The 18,377-nt window shown below is 48.9% G+C and overlaps 1 protein-coding gene across 4 annotated transcripts in view; it reads left to right on the top strand.

Annotated features, from left to right (window-relative positions):
* Window positions 1–18,377, top strand: part of LOC120041288 (cullin-4A-like) — a 35,178-nt gene that overhangs the window by 7,803 nt on the left and 8,998 nt on the right. For 2 of the 4 annotated variants that reach the window (XR_005475873.1, XM_038986221.1), the window contains exons 3-12: window positions 8,893–8,996; window positions 10,907–10,976; window positions 11,099–11,172; window positions 11,458–11,620; window positions 14,094–14,183; window positions 14,303–14,385; window positions 14,576–14,643; window positions 15,713–15,831; window positions 15,918–16,110; window positions 16,292–16,507. Coding sequence is in view for 3 of the 4 variants with exons in the window: in XM_038986221.1 (XP_038842149.1) it covers window positions 8,893–8,996; window positions 10,907–10,976; window positions 11,099–11,172; window positions 11,458–11,620; window positions 14,094–14,183; window positions 14,303–14,385; window positions 14,576–14,643; window positions 15,713–15,831; window positions 15,918–16,110; window positions 16,292–16,507 (1,180 nt within the window). In the remaining variant the exon portion in view is untranslated. Of the gene's footprint in view, window positions 1–8,892; window positions 8,997–10,906; window positions 10,977–11,098; window positions 11,173–11,457; window positions 11,621–14,093; window positions 14,184–14,302; window positions 14,386–14,575; window positions 14,644–14,720; window positions 14,813–14,930; window positions 15,023–15,712; window positions 15,832–15,917; window positions 16,111–16,291; window positions 16,508–18,377 lie in introns of those variants that run through there. The other 2 variants (XM_038986222.1, XM_038986223.1) reach the window with 2 other exon arrangements.

Here is an 18,377-nt window from a genome sequence, read left to right as displayed (position 1 = left end):
GACCATTCACCAGCCTGTTGACTTGGTTAACCCTGTCACTCTGACCAGTCACCACCTGTTGACTTGGTTAATCCTGTCACTCTGACCATTCACCAGCCTGTTGACTTGGTTAACCCTGTCACACTGACCATTCACCACCTGTTGACTTGGTTAACCCTGTCACTCTGACCAGTCACCACCTGTTGACTTGGTTAACCCTGTCACTCTGACCAGTCACCACCTGTTGACTTGGTTAATCCTGTCACTCTGACCATTCACCATCTGTTGACTTGGTTAACCCTGTCACTCTGACCAGTCACCACCTGTTGACTTGGTTAACCCTGTCACTCTGACCATTCACCAGCCTGTTGACTTGGTTAACCCTGTCACTCTGACCATTCACCAGCCTGTTGACTTGGTTAATCTTGTCACTCTGACCAGTCACCACCTGTTGACTTGGTTAACCCTGTCACTCTGACCAGTCACCACCTGTTGGCTTGGTTAACCCTGTCACTCTGACCATTCACCACCTGTTGACTTGGTTAACCCTGTCACTCTGACCAGTCACCACCTGTTGACTTGGTTAACCCTGTCACTCTGACCATTCACCAGCCTGTTGACTTGGTTAACCCTGTCACTCTGACCATTCACCAGCCTGTTGACTTGGTTAACCCTGTCACTCTGACCAGTCACCACCTGTTGACTTGGTTAATCCTGTCACTCTGACCATTCACCAGCCTGTTGACTTGGTTAACCCTGTCACTCTGACCATTCACCAGCCTGTTGACTTGGTTAATCTTGTCACTCTGACCAGTCACCACCTGTTGACTTGGTTAACCCTGTCACTCTGACCAGTCACCACCTGTTGGCTTGGTTAACCCTGTCACTCTGACCATTCACCACCTGTTGACTTGGTTAACCCTGTCACTCTGACCAGTCACCACCTGTTGACTTGGTTAACCCTGTCACTCTGACCATTCACCAGCCTGTTGACTTGGTTAACCCTGTCACTCTGACCATTCACCAGCCTGTTGACTTGGTTAACCCTGTCACTCTGACCAGTCACCACCTGTTGACTTGGTTAATCTTGTCACTGACCATTCACCACCTGTTGACTTGGTTAACCCTGTCACTCTGACCATTCACCACCTGTTGACTTGGTTAACCCTGTCATTCTGACCATTCACCACCTGTTGACTTGGTTAACCCTGTCATTCTGACCATTCACCACCTGTTGACTTGGTTAACCCTGTCATTCTGACCATTCACCACCTGTTGACTTGGTTAACCCTGTCACTCTGACCATTCACCACCTGTTGACTTGGTTAACCCTGTCACTCTGACCATTCACCAGCCTGTTGACTTGGTTAACCCTGTCACTCTGACCAGTCACCACCTGTTGACTTGGTTAACCCTGTCACTCTGACCATTCACCAGCCTGTTGACTTGGTTAACCCTGTCACTCTGACCAGTCACCACCTGTTGACTTGGTTAACCCTGTCACTCTGACCAGTCACCACCCTGTTGACTTGGTTAACCCTGTCACTCTGACCATTCACCAGCCTGTTGACTTGGTTAACCCTGTCACTCTGACCATTCACCAGCCTGTTGACTTGGTTAACCCTGTCACTCTGACCAGTCACCAGCCTGTTGACTTGGTTAACCCTGTCACTCTGACCAGTCACCACCTGTTGACTTGGTTAACCCTGTCACTCTGACCAGTCACCACCTGTTGACTTGGTTAATCCTGTCACTCTGACCATTCACCACCTGTTGACTTGGTTAACCCTGTCACTCTGACCAGTCACCACCTGTTGACTTGGTTAACCCTGTCACTCTGACCAGTCACCACCTGTTGACTTGGTTAATCCTGTCACTCTGACCAGTCACCATCTGTTGACTTGGTTAACCCTGTCACTCTGACCAGTCACCACCTGTTGACTTGGTTAACCCTGTCACTCTGACCAGTCACCAGCCTGTTGACTTGGTTAACCCTGTCACTCTGACCATTCACCAGCCTGTTGACTTGGTTAATCTTGTCACTCTGACCAGTCACCACCTGTTGACTTGGTTAACCCTGTCACTCTGACCAGTCACCACCTGTTGACTTGGTTAACCCTGTCACTCTGACCATTCACCACCTGTTGACTTGGTTAACCCTGTCACTCTGACCAGTCACCACCTGTTGACTTGGTTAACCCTGTCACTCTGACCATTCACCAGCCTGTTGACTTGGTTAACCCTGTCACTCTGACCATTCACCAGCCTGTTGACTTGGTTAACCCTGTCACTCTGACCATTCACCAGCCTGTTGACTTGGTTAACCCTGTCACTCTGACCAGTCACCACCTGTTGACTTGGTTAATCCTGTCACTCTGACCATTCACCAGCCTGTTGACTTGGTTAACCCTGTCACACTGACCATTCACCACCTGTTGACTTGGTTAACCCTGTCACTCTGACCAGTCACCACCTGTTGACTTGGTTAACCCTGTCACTCTGACCAGTCACCACCTGTTGACTTGGTTAATCCTGTCACTCTGACCATTCACCATCTGTTGACTTGGTTAACCCTGTCACTCTGACCAGTCACCACCTGTTGACTTGGTTAACCCTGTCACTCTGACCATTCACCAGCCTGTTGACTTGGTTAACCCTGTCACTCTGACCATTCACCAGCCTGTTGACTTGGTTAATCTTGTCACTCTGACCAGTCACCACCTGTTGACTTGGTTAACCCTGTCACTCTGACCAGTCACCACCTGTTGGCTTGGTTAACCCTGTCACTCTGACCATTCACCACCTGTTGACTTGGTTAACCCTGTCACTCTGACCAGTCACCACCTGTTGACTTGGTTAACCCTGTCACTCTGACCATTCACCAGCCTGTTGACTTGGTTAACCCTGTCACTCTGACCATTCACCAGCCTGTTGACTTGGTTAACCCTGTCACTCTGACCATTCACCAGCCTGTTGACTTGGTTAACCCTGTCACTCTGACCAGTCACCACCTGTTGACTTGGTTAATCCTGTCACTCTGACCATTCACCACCTGTTGACTTGGTTAACCCTGTCACTCTGACCAGTCACCACCTGTTGACTTGGTTAACCCTGTCACTCTGACCAGTCACCACCTGTTGACTTGGTTAATCCTGTCACTCTGACCAGTCACCATCTGTTGACTTGGTTAACCCTGTCACTCTGACCAGTCACCACCTGTTGACTTGGTTAACCCTGTCACTCTGACCAGTCACCAGCCTGTTGACTTGGTTAACCCTGTCACTCTGACCATTCACCAGCCTGTTGACTTGGTTAATCTTGTCACTCTGACCAGTCACCACCTGTTGACTTGGTTAACCCTGTCACTCTGACCAGTCACCACCTGTTGACTTGGTTAACCCTGTCACTCTGACCATTCACCACCTGTTGACTTGGTTAACCCTGTCACTCTGACCAGTCACCACCTGTTGACTTGGTTAACCCTGTCACTCTGACCATTCACCAGCCTGTTGACTTGGTTAACCCTGTCACTCTGACCATTCACCAGCCTGTTGACTTGGTTAACCCTGTCACTCTGACCATTCACCAGCCTGTTGACTTGGTTAACCCTGTCACTCTGACCAGTCACCACCTGTTGACTTGGTTAACCCTGTCACTCTGACCATTCACCACCTGTTGACTTGGTTAACCCTGTCACTCTGACCAGTCACCACCTGTTGACTTGGTTAACCCTGTCACTCTGACCATTCACCAGCCTGTTGACTTGGTTAACCCTGTCACTCTGACCATTCACCAGCCTGTTGACTTGGTTAACCCTGTCACTCTGACCATTCACCAGCCTGTTGACTTGGTTAACCCTGTCACTCTGACCATTCACCAGCCTGTTGACTTGGTTAACCCTGTCACTCTGACCAGTCACCACCTGTTGACTTGGTTAATCCTGTCACTCTGACCATTCACCAGCCTGTTGACTTGGTTAACCCTGTCACACTGACCATTCACCACCTGTTGACTTGGTTAACCCTGTCACTCTGACCAGTCACCACCTGTTGACTTGGTTAACCCTGTCACTCTGACCATTCACCAGCCTGTTGACTTGGTTAACCCTGTCACTCTGACCATTCACCAGCCTGTTGACTTGGTTAACCCTGTCACTCTGACCATTCACCAGCCTGTTGACTTGGTTAACCCTGTCACTCTGACCATTCACCAGCCTGTTGACTTGGTTAACCCTGTCACTCTGACCAGTCACCACCTGTTGACTTGGTTAATCCTGTCACTCTGACCATTCACCAGCCTGTTGACTTGGTTAACCCTGTCACACTGACCATTCACCACCTGTTGACTTGGTTAACCCTGTCACTCTGACCAGTCACCACCTGTTGACTTGGTTAACCCTGTCACTCTGACCAGTCACCACCTGTTGACTTGGTTAATCCTGTCACTCTGACCATTCACCATCTGTTGACTTGGTTAACCCTGTCACTCTGACCAGTCACCACCTGTTGACTTGGTTAACCCTGTCACTCTGACCATTCACCAGCCTGTTGACTTGGTTAACCCTGTCACTCTGACCATTCACCAGCCTGTTGACTTGGTTAATCTTGTCACTCTGACCAGTCACCACCTGTTGACTTGGTTAACCCTGTCACTCTGACCAGTCACCACCTGTTGGCTTGGTTAACCCTGTCACTCTGACCATTCACCACCTGTTGACTTGGTTAACCCTGTCACTCTGACCAGTCACCACCTGTTGACTTGGTTAACCCTGTCACTCTGACCATTCACCAGCCTGTTGACTTGGTTAACCCTGTCACTCTGACCATTCACCAGCCTGTTGACTTGGTTAACCCTGTCACTCTGACCATTCACCAGCCTGTTGACTTGGTTAACCCTGTCACTCTGACCAGTCACCACCTGTTGACTTGGTTAATCCTGTCACTCTGACCATTCACCAGCCTGTTGGCTTGGTTAATCTTGTCACTGACCATTCACCACCTGTTGACTTGGTTAACCCTGTCACTCTGACCATTCACCACCTGTTGACTTGGTTAACCCTGTCATTCTGACCATTCACCACCTGTTGACTTGGTTAACCCTGTCATTCTGACCAGTCACCAGCCTGTTGACTTGGTTAACCCTGTCACTCTGACCAGTCACCACCTGTTGGCTTGGTTAACCCTGTCACTCTGACCATTCACCACCTGTTGACTTGGTTAACCCTGTCACTCTGACCAGTCACCACCTGTTGACTTGGTTAATCTTGTCACTGACCATTCACCACCTGTTGACTTGGTTAACCCTGTCACTCTGACCATTCACCACCTGTTGACTTGGTTAACCCTGTCACTCTGACCATTCACCACCTGTTGACTTGGTTAACCCTGTCATTCTGACCATTCACCACCTGTTGACTTGGTTAACCCTGTCATTCTGACCATTCACCACCTGTTGACTTGGTTAACCCTGTCACTCTGACCATTCACCACCTGTTGACTTGGTTAACCCTGTCACTCTGACCAGTCACCACCTGTTGGCTTGGTTAACCCTGTCACTCTGACCATTCACCACCTGTTGACTTGGTTAACCCTGTCACTCTGACCAGTCACCACCTGTTGACTTGGTTAACCCTGTCACTCTGACCAGTCACCACCTGTTGACTTGGTTAACCCTGTCACTCTGACCAGTCACCACCTGTTGACTTGGTTAACCCTGTCACTCTGACCAGTCACCACCTGTTGACTTGGTTAACCCTGTCACTCTGACCATTCACCAGCCTGTTGACTTGGTTAACCCTGTCACTCTGACCAGTCACCACCTGTTGACTTGGTTAACCCTGTCACTCTGACCATTCACCACCTGTTGACTTGGTTAACCCTGTCACTCTGACCAGTCACCACCTGTTGACTTGGTTAACCCTGTCACTCTGACCATTCACCACCTGTTGACTTGGTTAACCCTGTCACTCTGACCATTCACCACCTGTTGACTTGGTTAACCCTGTCACTCTGACCATTCACCAGCCTGTTGACTTGGTTAATCCTGTCACTCTGACCATTCACCAGCCTGTTGACTTGGTTAACCCTGTCACTCTGACCAGTCACCAGCCTGTTGACTTGGTTAACCCTGTCACTCTGACCAGTCACCACCTGTTGACTTGGTTAACCCTGTCACTCTGACCAGTCACCAGCCTGTTGACTTGGTTAACCCTGTCACTCTGACCATTCACCAGCCTGTTGACTTGGTTAACCCTGTCACTCTGACCATTCACCACCTGTTGACTTGGTTAACCCTGTCACTCTGACCAGTCACCACCTGTTGACTTGGTTAACCCTGTCACTCTGACCAGTCACCACCTGTTGACTTGGTTAATCCTGTCACTCTGACCATTCACCATCTGTTGACTTGGTTAACCCTGTCACTCTGACCAGTCACCACCTGTTGACTTGGTTAACCCTGTCACTCTGACCATTCACCAGCCTGTTGACTTGGTTAACCCTGTCACTCTGACCATTCACCAGCCTGTTGACTTGGTTAATCTTGTCACTCTGACCAGTCACCACCTGTTGACTTGGTTAACCCTGTCACTCTGACCAGTCACCACCTGTTGACTTGGTTAACCCTGTCACTCTGACCATTCACCACCTGTTGACTTGGTTAACCCTGTCACTCTGACCAGTCACCACCTGTTGACTTGGTTAACCCTGTCACTCTGACCATTCACCAGCCTGTTGACTTGGTTAACCTTGTCACTCTGACCAGTCACCACCTGTTGACTTGGTTAACCCTGTCACTCTGACCAGTCACCACCTGTTGGCTTGGTTAACCCTGTCACTCTGACCATTCACCACCTGTTGACTTGGTTAACCCTGTCACTCTGACCAGTCACCACCTGTTGACTTGGTTAACCCTGTCACTCTGACCATTCACCAGCCTGTTGACTTGGTTAACCCTGTCACTCTGACCATTCACCAGCCTGTTGACTTGGTTAACCCTGTCACTCTGACCAGTCACCACCTGTTGACTTGGTTAACCCTGTCACTCTGACCATTCACCAGCCTGTTGACTTGGTTAACCCTGTCACTCTGACCATTCACCAGCCTGTTGACTTGGTTAACCCTGTCACTCTGACCATTCACCAGCCTGTTGACTTGGTTAACCCTGTCACTCTGACCAGTCACCACCTGTTGACTTGGTTAATCCTGTCACTCTGACCATTCACCAGCCTGTTGACTTGGTTAACCCTGTCACACTGACCATTCACCACCTGTTGACTTGGTTAACCCTGTCACTCTGACCAGTCACCACCTGTTGACTTGGTTAACCCTGTCACTCTGACCAGTCACCACCTGTTGACTTGGTTAATCCTGTCACTCTGACCATTCACCATCTGTTGACTTGGTTAACCCTGTCACTCTGACCAGTCACCACCTGTTGACTTGGTTAACCCTGTCACTCTGACCATTCACCAGCCTGTTGACTTGGTTAACCCTGTCACTCTGACCATTCACCACCTGTTGACTTGGTTAACCCTGTCACTCTGACCATTCACCACCTGTTGACTTGGTTAACCCTGTCACTCTGACCAGTCACCACCTGTTGACTTGGTTAACCCTGTCACTCTGACCATTCACCACCTGTTGACTTGGTTAACCCTGTCATTCTGACCATTCACCACCTGTTGACTTGGTTAACCCTGTCACTCTGACCAGTCACCAGCCTGTTGACTTGGTTAACCCTGTCACTCTGACCAGTCACCACCTGTTGGCTTGGTTAACCCTGTCACTCTGACCATTCACCACCTGTTGACTTGGTTAACCCTGTCACTCTGACCAGTCACCACCTGTTGACTTGGTTAACCCTGTCACTCTGACCAGTCACCACCTGTTGACTTGGTTAACCCTGTCACTCTGACCAGTCACCACCTGTTGACTTGGTTAACCCTGTCACTCTGACCATTCACCACCTGTTGACTTGGTTAACCCTGTCACTCTGACCATTCACCAGCCTGTTGACTTGGTTAACCCTGTCACTCTGACCATTCACCAGCCTGTTGACTTGGTTAACCCTGTCACTCTGACCATTCACCACCTGTTGACTTGGTTAACCCTGTCACTCTGACCATTCACCACCTGTTGACTTGGTTAACCCTGTCACTCTGACCAGTCACCACCTGTTGACTTGGTTAACCCTGTCACTCAGACCAGTCACCACCTGTTGACTTGGTTAACCCTGTCACTCTGACCATTCACCACCTGTTGACTTGGTTAACCCTGTCACTCTGAACATTCACCACCTGTTGACTTGGTTAACCCTGTCACTCTGACCATTCACCAGCCTGTTGACTTGGTTAATCCTGTCACTCTGACCATTCACCATCTGTTGACTTGGTTAACCCTGTCACTCTGACCATTCACCAGCCTGTTGACTTGGTTAACCCTGTCACTCTGACCATTCACCAGCCTGTTGACTTGGTTAACCCTGTCACTCTGACCAGTCACCAGCCTGTTGACTTGGTTAATCCTGTCACTCTGACCATTCACCACCTGTTGACTTGGTTAACCCTGTCACTCTGACCAGTCACCAGCCTGTTGACTTGGTTAACCCTGTCACTCTGACCATTCACCACCTGTTGACTTGGTTAACCCTGTCACTCTGACCATTCACCACCTGTTGACTTGGTTAACCCTGTCACTCTGACCAGTCACCACCTGTTGACTTGGTTAACCCTGTCACTCAGACCAGTCACCACCTGTTGACTTGGTTAACCCTGTCACTCTGACCAGTCACCAGCCTGTTGACTTGGTTAACTCTGTCTTGTAACTTTTGCTATTATTAAGCCAGTAAACAGGGAGGATGACTTACAGAATTTAGAGGTGAACATACTAAGTATTCCTGTCTCCTCTGTTTCAGGCGGTGGAGAACCTGTGTTCCTATAAAGTCTCCCCCACACTGTACAAGCAGCTCCGTCAGGTCTGTGAGGACCATGTCCAGGCCCAGATACATCAGTTCAGAGAATATCCTTTACACTCTGTGTGTCTTTGCCATGTGAAAGTGTGCTCCTTTGTTTTTGCCGGTGCGTCTGTGTGGATGTTTCTAAAAGCCTGTTTGGTGGGTTTCTAGTTGACTTGATAGGAATGTCTGTCATGTATGATGCTGCATGACAGTGTCTCCTCTGAGGAGATAAATATGTTTTAGAACCATCTCTAACATGTTTTAGAACCATCTCTAACATGTTTTAGAACCATCTCTAACATGTTTTAGAACCGTCTCTAACATGTTTTAGAACCGTCTCTAACGTTTTTTTTTTTAAATAGTTTTGTATTGCTGCACCTTGTGTTTCTTGGCTATTTACATTGTTTTGTTCACAAGCTACGTTGTTTTTCAATGTTTGACTTTGCTTCAACTACCTGTGAAGACGTCAGCTACTAGTCAGACTAGTCTACTGTGTTATAAACTGTGGTTCCAGCCCTGAATGCTGATTGGCTGACAGCCGTGGTATATCAGACCGTATACCACGGGTATGGCAAACCATTTATTTTTACTGCTCGAATTACGTTGGTAACCAGTTTATAATAGCAATAAGGCACCTCGGGGGGTTTGTGGTATTTGGCCAATATACCACGGTTAAGGGCTGTATCCGGGCACTCTGCAATGCGTTGTGCTTAAGAACAGCCCTTAGCCGTGGTATATTGGCCATATACCACCCCTCGGTCCTTATTGCATAAATATCTCACAGGCACACTGTCACGGAACACTCCAGCGGCTGGAATACCATCATTGCCACAATAACCTTGGCCTGGGTCTCCCTGATAACACTTGTTTATCTGGTTGGTTGTGACTGGGGCGGCTTAAAGGAACCTGGCAGCCTCCTGTTAGAGCTTTATGTCTTCTCAGCAGGCCGCTGTGTAGTAGTGTCTCTGTACCAGCTGTATGTCTTCTCAGCGGGCCGCTGTGTAGTAGTGTCTCTGTACCAGCTGTATGTCTTCTCAGCGGGCCGCTGTGTAGTAGTCTCTGTACCAGCTGTATGTCTTCTCAGCGGGCCGCTGTGTAGTAGTGTCTCTGTACCAGCTGTATGTCTTCTCAGCGGGCCGCTGTGTAGTAGTGTCTCTGTACCAGCTGTATGTCTTCTCAGCGGGCCGCTGTGTAGTAGTGTCTCTGTACCAGCTGTATGTCTTCTCAGCGGGCCGCTGTGTAGTAGTGTCTCTGTACCAGCTGTATGTCTTCTCAGCGGGCCGCTGTGTAGTAGTGTCTCTGTACCAGCTGTATGTCTTCTCAGCGGGCCGCTGTGTAGTAGTGTCTCTGTACCAGCTGTATGTCTTCTCAGCGGGCCGCTGTGTAGTAGTGTCTCTGTACCAGCTGTATGTCTTCTCAGCGGGCCGCTGTGTAGTAGTGTCTCTGTACCAGCTGTATGTCTTCTCAGCGGGCCGCTGTGTAGTAGTGTCTCTGTACCAGCTGTATGTCTTCTCAGCGGGCCGCTGTGTAGTAGTGTCTCTGTACCACTACGTTTGACATGTTGTTCATTCAGCAGACACTCTTATCCAGAGATACTTACAGGAGCAATTCGGTTTACAGTGCTTTGCTTAATGGCACATCGACTTATTTTTCTCCTAGTCTCCTCGGGGATTCGAACCAGCGACCTTTCGGTTTACTGGCCCAACTCTCCTAACCGCTAGGCTACCTGCCGCCCAGGGGGCACTTTGGACCTCTTCAGCCAGCTAGCTGCACACAGCGACACGCTGCTTGGACTGATGGCACATGAACATCCCTGTAATGGGGATCTCTGTAAACTAACTACACAGTTTGTAGTCATCAGAAGGTTGTCATGTTTTCAACCACAACCTGGTGCGAGCCGAGGCCCCGTCCAAAGAGTGTTTGACTGTTGTTTGATTGAATTGAGGCCCGTTCCTTAACCTTAGCGCCTCACAGAGTCCCTGGACAGCCTGTCTTTCCTGAAGAGGATGAACCGATGCTGGCAGGACCACTGCAGACAGACGGTTAGTCAGACAGCCTTTATCATCTCAACTTTGTGTTGATCATGTGACATTTAATCTGTCTAAAATGTATGTTGTAGATTAGTCTAATGTCAGTGTGTTATGTGTAACCTGGTTTACTGCAGATCATGATCCGGAGTATCTTTCTGTTCCTGGATCGTACCTACGTGCTCCAGAACTCCCTGCTCCCCTCCATCTGGTAAGAGACCCGTCCACTAGCCATTAGGAGACACAAACATTCATCCATTCTCAGCGGTAAACGGCTTTCCTGTTCTGAGATGGTGAACGTTTCTTTCTGTCCTCTGACAGACTGTGTCTGAAATGGAACCCTATTCACTTCGCAGTGCACTACCTTTGATGAGGTCCTCATTGGGCTAAAAGAGTTCACTATGTAGGAAATAGGGTTCCATCTGGGATGCAGACAGTTACTGTTCATCGTGACCGTCCACCGTGACCGTCCACCGTGACTGTGTGTGTTCCACAGGGATACCGGGCTGGAACTCTTCCGGAACCACATCGTGAGCGACGGGCCTGTCCAGAAGCGCACGGTCGATGGGATCCTGGAACAGATCGAACGTGAACGCAACGGAGAGACCGTGGACCGCAGCCTTCTCCGCAGCCTACTGGGCATGCTCTCAGATCTTCAGGTGATTGGTCAATGTTTCATAAGGCTTGTCTTACCATTTGGCCAATGAACCAATCAAGTCAAGGCAGTCAGTTGCTAGTCATACGAGTGCATTTTCTTAGCAGTGTAAAACTATTGTTCCATAGGCAGATAGTATGTAGATTCTCTGATCTCCTGGTGTAATCTATTGTCTCTCTCCTCAGGTCTATGTAGATTCTCTGATCTCCTGGTGTAATCTATTGTCTCTCTCCTCAGGTCTATGTAGATTCTCTGATCTCCTGGTGTAATCTATTGTCTCTCTCCTCAGGTCTATGTAGATTCTCTGATCTCCTGGTGTAATCTATTGTCTCTCTCCTCAGGTCTATGTAGATTCTCTGATCTCCTGGTGTAATCTATTGTCTCTCTCCTCAGGTCTATGTAGATTCTCTGATCTCCTGGTGTAATCTATTGTCTCTCTCCTCAGGTCTATGTAGATTCTCTGATCTCCTGGTGTAATCTATTGTCTCTCTCCTCAGGTCTATGTAGATTCTCTGATCTCCTGGTGTAATCTATTGTCTCTCTCCTCAGGTCTATGTAGATTCTCTGATCTCCTGGTGTAATCTATTGTCTCTCTCCTCAGGTCTATGTAGATTCTCTGATCTCCTGGTGTAATCTATTGTCTCTCTCCTCAGGTCTATGTAGATTATCTGATCTCCTGGTGTAATCTATTGTCTCTCTCCTCAGGTCTATGTAGATTACATTTACATTTACATTTAAGTCATTTAGCAGACGCTCTTATCCAGAGCGACTTACAAATTGGTGCATTCACCTTATGACATCCAGTGGAACAGCCACTTTACAACAGTGCATCTAAATCTTTTAAGGGGGGGGGGGGGTCAGAAGGATTACTTTATCCTATCCTAGGTATTCCTTAAAGAGGTGGGGTTTCAGGTGTCTCCGGAAGGTGGTGATTGACTCCGCTGTCCTGGCGTCGTGAGGGAGTTTGTTCCACCAGTGGGGGGCCAGAGCAGCGAACAGTTTTGACTGGGCTGAGCGGGAACTGTACTTCCTCAGTGGTAGGGAGGCGAGCAGGCCAGAGGTGGATGAACGCAGTGCCCTTGTTTGGGTGTAGGGCCTGATCAGAGCCTGGAGGTACTGAGGTGCCGTTCCCCTCACAGCTCCGTAGGCAAGCACCATGGTCTTGTAGCGGATGCGAGCTTCAACTGGAAGCCAGTGGAGAGAACGGAGGAGCGGGGTGACGTGAGAGAACTTGGGAAGGTTGAACACCAGACGGGCTGCGGCGTTCTGGATGAGTTGTAGGGGTTTAATGGCACAGGCAGGGAGCCCAGCCAACAGCGAGTTGCAGTAATCCAGACGGGAGATGACAAGTGCCTGGATTAGGACCTGCGCCGCTTCCTGTGTGAGGCAGGGTCGTACTCTGCGGATGTTGTAGAGCATGAACCTACAGGAACGGGCCACCGCCTTGATGTTAGTTGAGAACGACAGGGTGTTGTCCAGGATCACGCCAAGGTTCTTAGCGCTCTGGGAGGAGGACACAATGGAGTTGTCAACCGTGATGGCGAGATCATGGAACGGGCAGTCCTTCCCCGGGAGGAAGAGCAGCTCCGTCTTGCCGAGGTTCAGCTTGAGGTGGTGATCCGTCATCCACACTGATATGTCTGCCAGACATGCAGAGATGCGATTCGCCACCTGGTCATCAGAAGGGGGAAAGGAGAAGATTAATTGTGTGTCGTCTGCATAGCAATGATAGGAGAGACCATGTGAGGTTATGACAGAGCCAAGTGACTTGGTGTATAGCGAGAATAGGAGAGGGCCTAGAACAGAGCCCTGGGGGACACCAGTGGTGAGAGCACGTGGTGAGGAGACAGATTCTCGCCACGCCACCTGGTAGGAGCGACCTGTCAGGTAGGACGCAATCCAAGCGTGGGCCGCGCCGGAGATGCCCAACTCGGAGAGGGTGGAGAGGAGGATCTGATGGTTCACAGTGTCGAAGGCAGCCGATAGGTCTAGAAGGATGAGAGCAGAGGAGAGAGAGTTAGCTTTAGCAGTGCGGAGCGCATCCGTGATACAGAGAAGAGCAGTCTCAGTTGAATGACTAGTCTTGAAACCTGACTGATTTGGATCAAGAAGGTCATTCTGAGAGAGATAGCAGGAGAGCTGGCCAAGGACGGCACGTTCAAGAGTTTTGGAGAGAAAAGAAAGAAGGGATACTGGTCTGTAGTTGTTGACATCGGAGGGATCGAGTGTAGGTTTTTTCAGAAGGGGTGCAACTCTCGCTCTCTTGAAGACGGGAGATCAGATTCTCTGATCTCCTGGTGTAATCTATTGTCTCTCTCCTCAGGTCTATGTAGATTCTCTGATCTCCTGGTGTAATCTATTGTCTCTCTCCTCAGGTCTATGTAGATTCTCTGATCTCCTGGTGTAATCTATTGTCTCTCTCCTCAGGTCTATGTAGATTCTCTGATCTCCTGGTGTAATCTATTGTCTCTCCTCAGGTGTATAAAGAGTCGTTTGAGGAGCGTTTTTTGATGGAGACTAACAGACTGTACGCTGCAGAGGGACAGAGGCTGATGCAGGAACGAGATGTGAGTGACAGCCGTCAATCAAATGCTTTGATTCCATATTATGACCACGCCCCTATATAGATAGCATACTTGGCTTTCTCCTAGTGACGGTCATAAGTGACGTGTATGTGTGTGTCCAGGTGCCGGAGTACCTGCATCATGTGGCTCGTCGGTTGGAAGAAGAGAACGATCGTGTCATCAGCTACCTCGACCAGAGCACTCAGTAAGACCCGCCTCTTCCTCCACACCCCTTAGACTGACAGGCCTGTGCTCCAATCAGAGTACACTAGATCATCTCACAGATTTGAACCACTTTACTTACTCTTTCACCCTCCCTTCCATCTCTATCATCTCTCTCTCTTTCACCCCCTCCATCTGTCTTTATCATCTCTCTCTCTGTTTGTATTCAACAGGAAGCCACTTATCTCTAATGTAGAGAAGCAGCTGCTTGGAGAACACATGACGGCCATCTTACAGAAAGGTATGTGATATTGACCCTCCTCCAGGTCTCAGTATTCTGTTAGACGGTAACCGGGTGATATTGACCCTCCCCTCCAGGTCTCAGTATTCTGTTAGACGGTAACCGGGTGATATTGACCCTCCCCTCCAGGTCTCAGTATTCTGTTAGACGGTAACCGGGTGATATTGACCCTCCCCTCCAGGTCTCAGTATTCTGTTAGACGGTAACCGGGTGATATTGACCCTCCTCCTCCAGGTCTCAGTATTCTGTTAGACGGTAACCGGGTGATATTGACCCTCCTCCTCCAGGTCTCAGTATTCTGTTAGATGGTAACCGGGTGATATTGACCCTCCCCTCCAGGTCTCAGTATTCTGTTAGACGGTAACCGGGTGATATTGACCCTCCCCTCCAGGTCTCAGTATTCTGTTAGACGGTAACCGGGTGATATTGACCCTCCTCCTCCAGGTCTCAGTATTCTGTTAGATGGTAACCGGGTGATATTGACCCCCTCCTCCAGGTCTCAGTATTCTGTTAGATGGTAACCGGGTGATATTGACCCCCTCCTCCAGGTCTCAGTATTCTGTTAGACGGTAACCGGGTGATATTGACCCTCCCCTCCAGGTCTCAGTATTCTGTTAGACGGTAACCGGGTGATATTGACCCTCTCCTCCAGGTCTCAGTATTCTGTTAGATGGTAACCGGGTGATATTGACCCTCTCCTCCAGGTCTCAGTATTCTGTTAGACGGTAACCGGGTGATATTGACCCCCCTCCTCCAGGTCTCAGTATTCTGTTAGACGGTAACCGGGTGATATTGACCCCCTCCTCCAGGTCTCAGTATTCTGTTAGATGGTAACCGGGTGATATTGACCCTCTCCTCCAGGTCTCAGTATTCTGTTAGACGGTAACTGGGTGATATTGACCCTCTCCTCCAGGTCTCAGTATTCTGTTAGACGGTAACTGGGTGATATTGACCCCCTCCTCCAGGTCTCAGTATTCTGTTAGGCGGTAACCGGGTGATATTGACCCTCTCCTCCAGGTCTCCGTATTCTGTTAGACGGTAACTGGGTGATATTGACCCTCTCCTCCAGGTCTCAGTATTCTGTTAGATGGTAACCGGGTGATGGAGCTGGCTCTGCTCTACCAGCTCTTCAGTAAGGTGAAGGGAGGACTCCCCACTCTGCTGCAGCACTGGAGAGACTACATCAAGGTACGCTCTCTTCTCTCTGTCTTTATACTACTCTCACTATGAAACGCTTCTATTGACTCTAGTCTCACTGAGATGTCTCCTAACAGAGTTTTGGTGGTGAGATTGTGGGCACCCCAGAGAAGGATAAGGACATGGTTCAAGACCTGTTGGACTTTAAGGATAAGATGGACAACGTGGCCCAGGGCTGTTTCAACAGAAACGAGAGCTTCATCAACGCTATGAAGGAGGCCTTTGAAGCTTTCATCAACAACAGACCCAACAAACCTGCTGAACTCATCGGTGAGGACAAGACCGCTGTGTGTGTGCAAAGAGTCAGGGCAGGAGATATTTAAAGGCACCTGGAATCTTAAAACGAATGTTCCATTGCTTAAAACACCAGTCAGAGGTCCCACGCCAGTTATGTTGATATGAATGTTTCCTGTATGTTTTATCTAACTGGCGGTGTCCTGTCTCTGCACAGCGAAGTACGTGGACTGTAAATTGCGGGCGGGCAACAAGGAAGCTACCGAGGAGGAGATGGAGAGAATTCTAGACAAGATCATGATCATCTTCCGCTTCATCCACGGGAAGGATGTGTTCGAGGCCTTTTATAAGAAGGACCTGGCCAAACGCCTGCTGGTGGGGAAGAGTGCCTCTGTGGACGCTGAGAAGTCCATGCTGTCCAAACTCAAACACGGTAAGTTGTCCCAACTCAAACACTGTATGATAACAGGATACAGTGCAGTGATCTCCAAAATTACAACTTTGTCACCATCACATGTTATGGTATCTGTGTTGAAGCAGGCTTTGTTTGTGGGTAGGGACTACAACTAACTTTTTGGTCTGGCAGCCACTCCAGTTTTACCAGACAAAATATTGTTAAGTTAGAACAACAACAAAAAACGAATGAGCTTTGTGATGTTTCAGAAGCTTTGTGATGTTTCAGAAGCTTTGTGATGTTTCAGAAGCTTTGTGATGTTTCAGAAGCTTTGTGATGTTTCAAAAACAAATGTATTACTAGTAAGAAGTGATGTGGTATAGGGCTAATCATTTTAACTAACTTTTTTAACCAAAATATCACAGATGAGACATGTTAAGCTGCCCCTTTAAGGGCGGCAGGTTACCGTGGCAACGATGGTACTCCAGCCGCTGGAGTGGTCAGTGACGGTGTGCCTGTGAGATATTAGAGTAGATGGTCTGACTAGTAGCTGACGTCTTCACTGGTAGTTGAAGCAAAGTCAAACATTGAAAAACAACGTAGCTTGTGAACAAAACAATGTAAATAGCCAAGAAACACAAGTTCTCACTTCAGTGGACTTTCCAGTAAATTAGACTGACTTCTATGCCTGTGCATATTGAGCACTTTCAATCCCAGTGTTCACAGCTCCCCAGCCAGGCGTTGTTGCAGCGCCTCACGGGATATATATTTGAGTGGATACCTAGTTCTTTGTGATTACCTACCATCTATGAAACAAAAGGACCAAACAGTTACTGCAGCATTTAGTTAGTTATAAATGTTTTCCTACTTCCTAACGACATGTTTATTTGTACATGTGAGTGAAATCCTGGCGCTCTGTTGCCCTGACCACCCGCCAACATGGCTGGTGAAGTAGACATCTTTACCCGCCAACATGGCTGGTGAAGTAGACATCTTTACCCGCCAACATGGCTGGTGAAGTAGACATCTTTACCCGCCAACATGGCTGGTGAAATAGACATCTTTACCCGCCAACATGGCTGGTGAAGTAGACGTCTTTACCCGCCAACATGGCTGGTGAAGTAGACGTCTTTACCCGCCAACATGGCTGGTGAAGTAGACGTCTTTACCCGCCAACATGGCTGGTGAAGTAGACGTCTTTACCCGCCAACATGGCTGGTGAAGTAGACGTCTTTACCCGCCAACATGGCTGGTGAAGTAGACGTCTTTACCCGCCAACATGGCTGGTGAAGTAGACGTCTTTACCCGCCAACATGGCTGGTGAAGTAGACGTCTTTACCCGCCAACATGGCTGGTGAAGTAGACGTCTTTACCCGCCAACATGGCTGGTGAAGTAGACGTCTTTACCCGCCAATGTCAAAATCTACCCGCATTTGGCGTGGTTTTTTATTTTAGGCCCTGTGTTCGTGGGATAATGTCAAATGTCCTCCGGCAGATGCTGATTGTTGCCTCAGCAGTGAGGTTAGCCCATCGGTGGTTTGTCACTACCTCTGGTGTGTGACTGTAGAAACACCACCAGTCACCAGGTCATGCAATGTATTTAAGCACTAAGGCCCGTAGGAGGTGTGGAATATGGCCAATACACCACAGCTAAGGGCTGTTCTTAAGCACGACGCAACCAGGAGTGCCTGGATACAGCCCTTAACCGTAGTATATTGGCCATATACCACAAACCCCCGAGGTGCCTTATTGCTATTATAATCTGGTTACCAAGGTAATTAGAGCAGTAAAAATAAATGTTTTCTCATACCCGTGGTATACGATCTGATATACCCTGGCTGTCAGCCAATCGGCATTCACGGCTCGAACCACCCTGCTTATAATACTCTATAAAAACTTGTTAACAGGA

The sequence above is a fragment of the Salvelinus namaycush genome, unplaced genomic scaffold (genome assembly GCF_016432855.1).
Source record: "Salvelinus namaycush isolate Seneca unplaced genomic scaffold, SaNama_1.0 Scaffold431, whole genome shotgun sequence".
NCBI lineage: Eukaryota > Metazoa > Chordata > Actinopteri > Salmoniformes > Salmonidae > Salvelinus > Salvelinus namaycush.
This window is presented reverse-complemented; position numbering and strand designations above follow the sequence as displayed.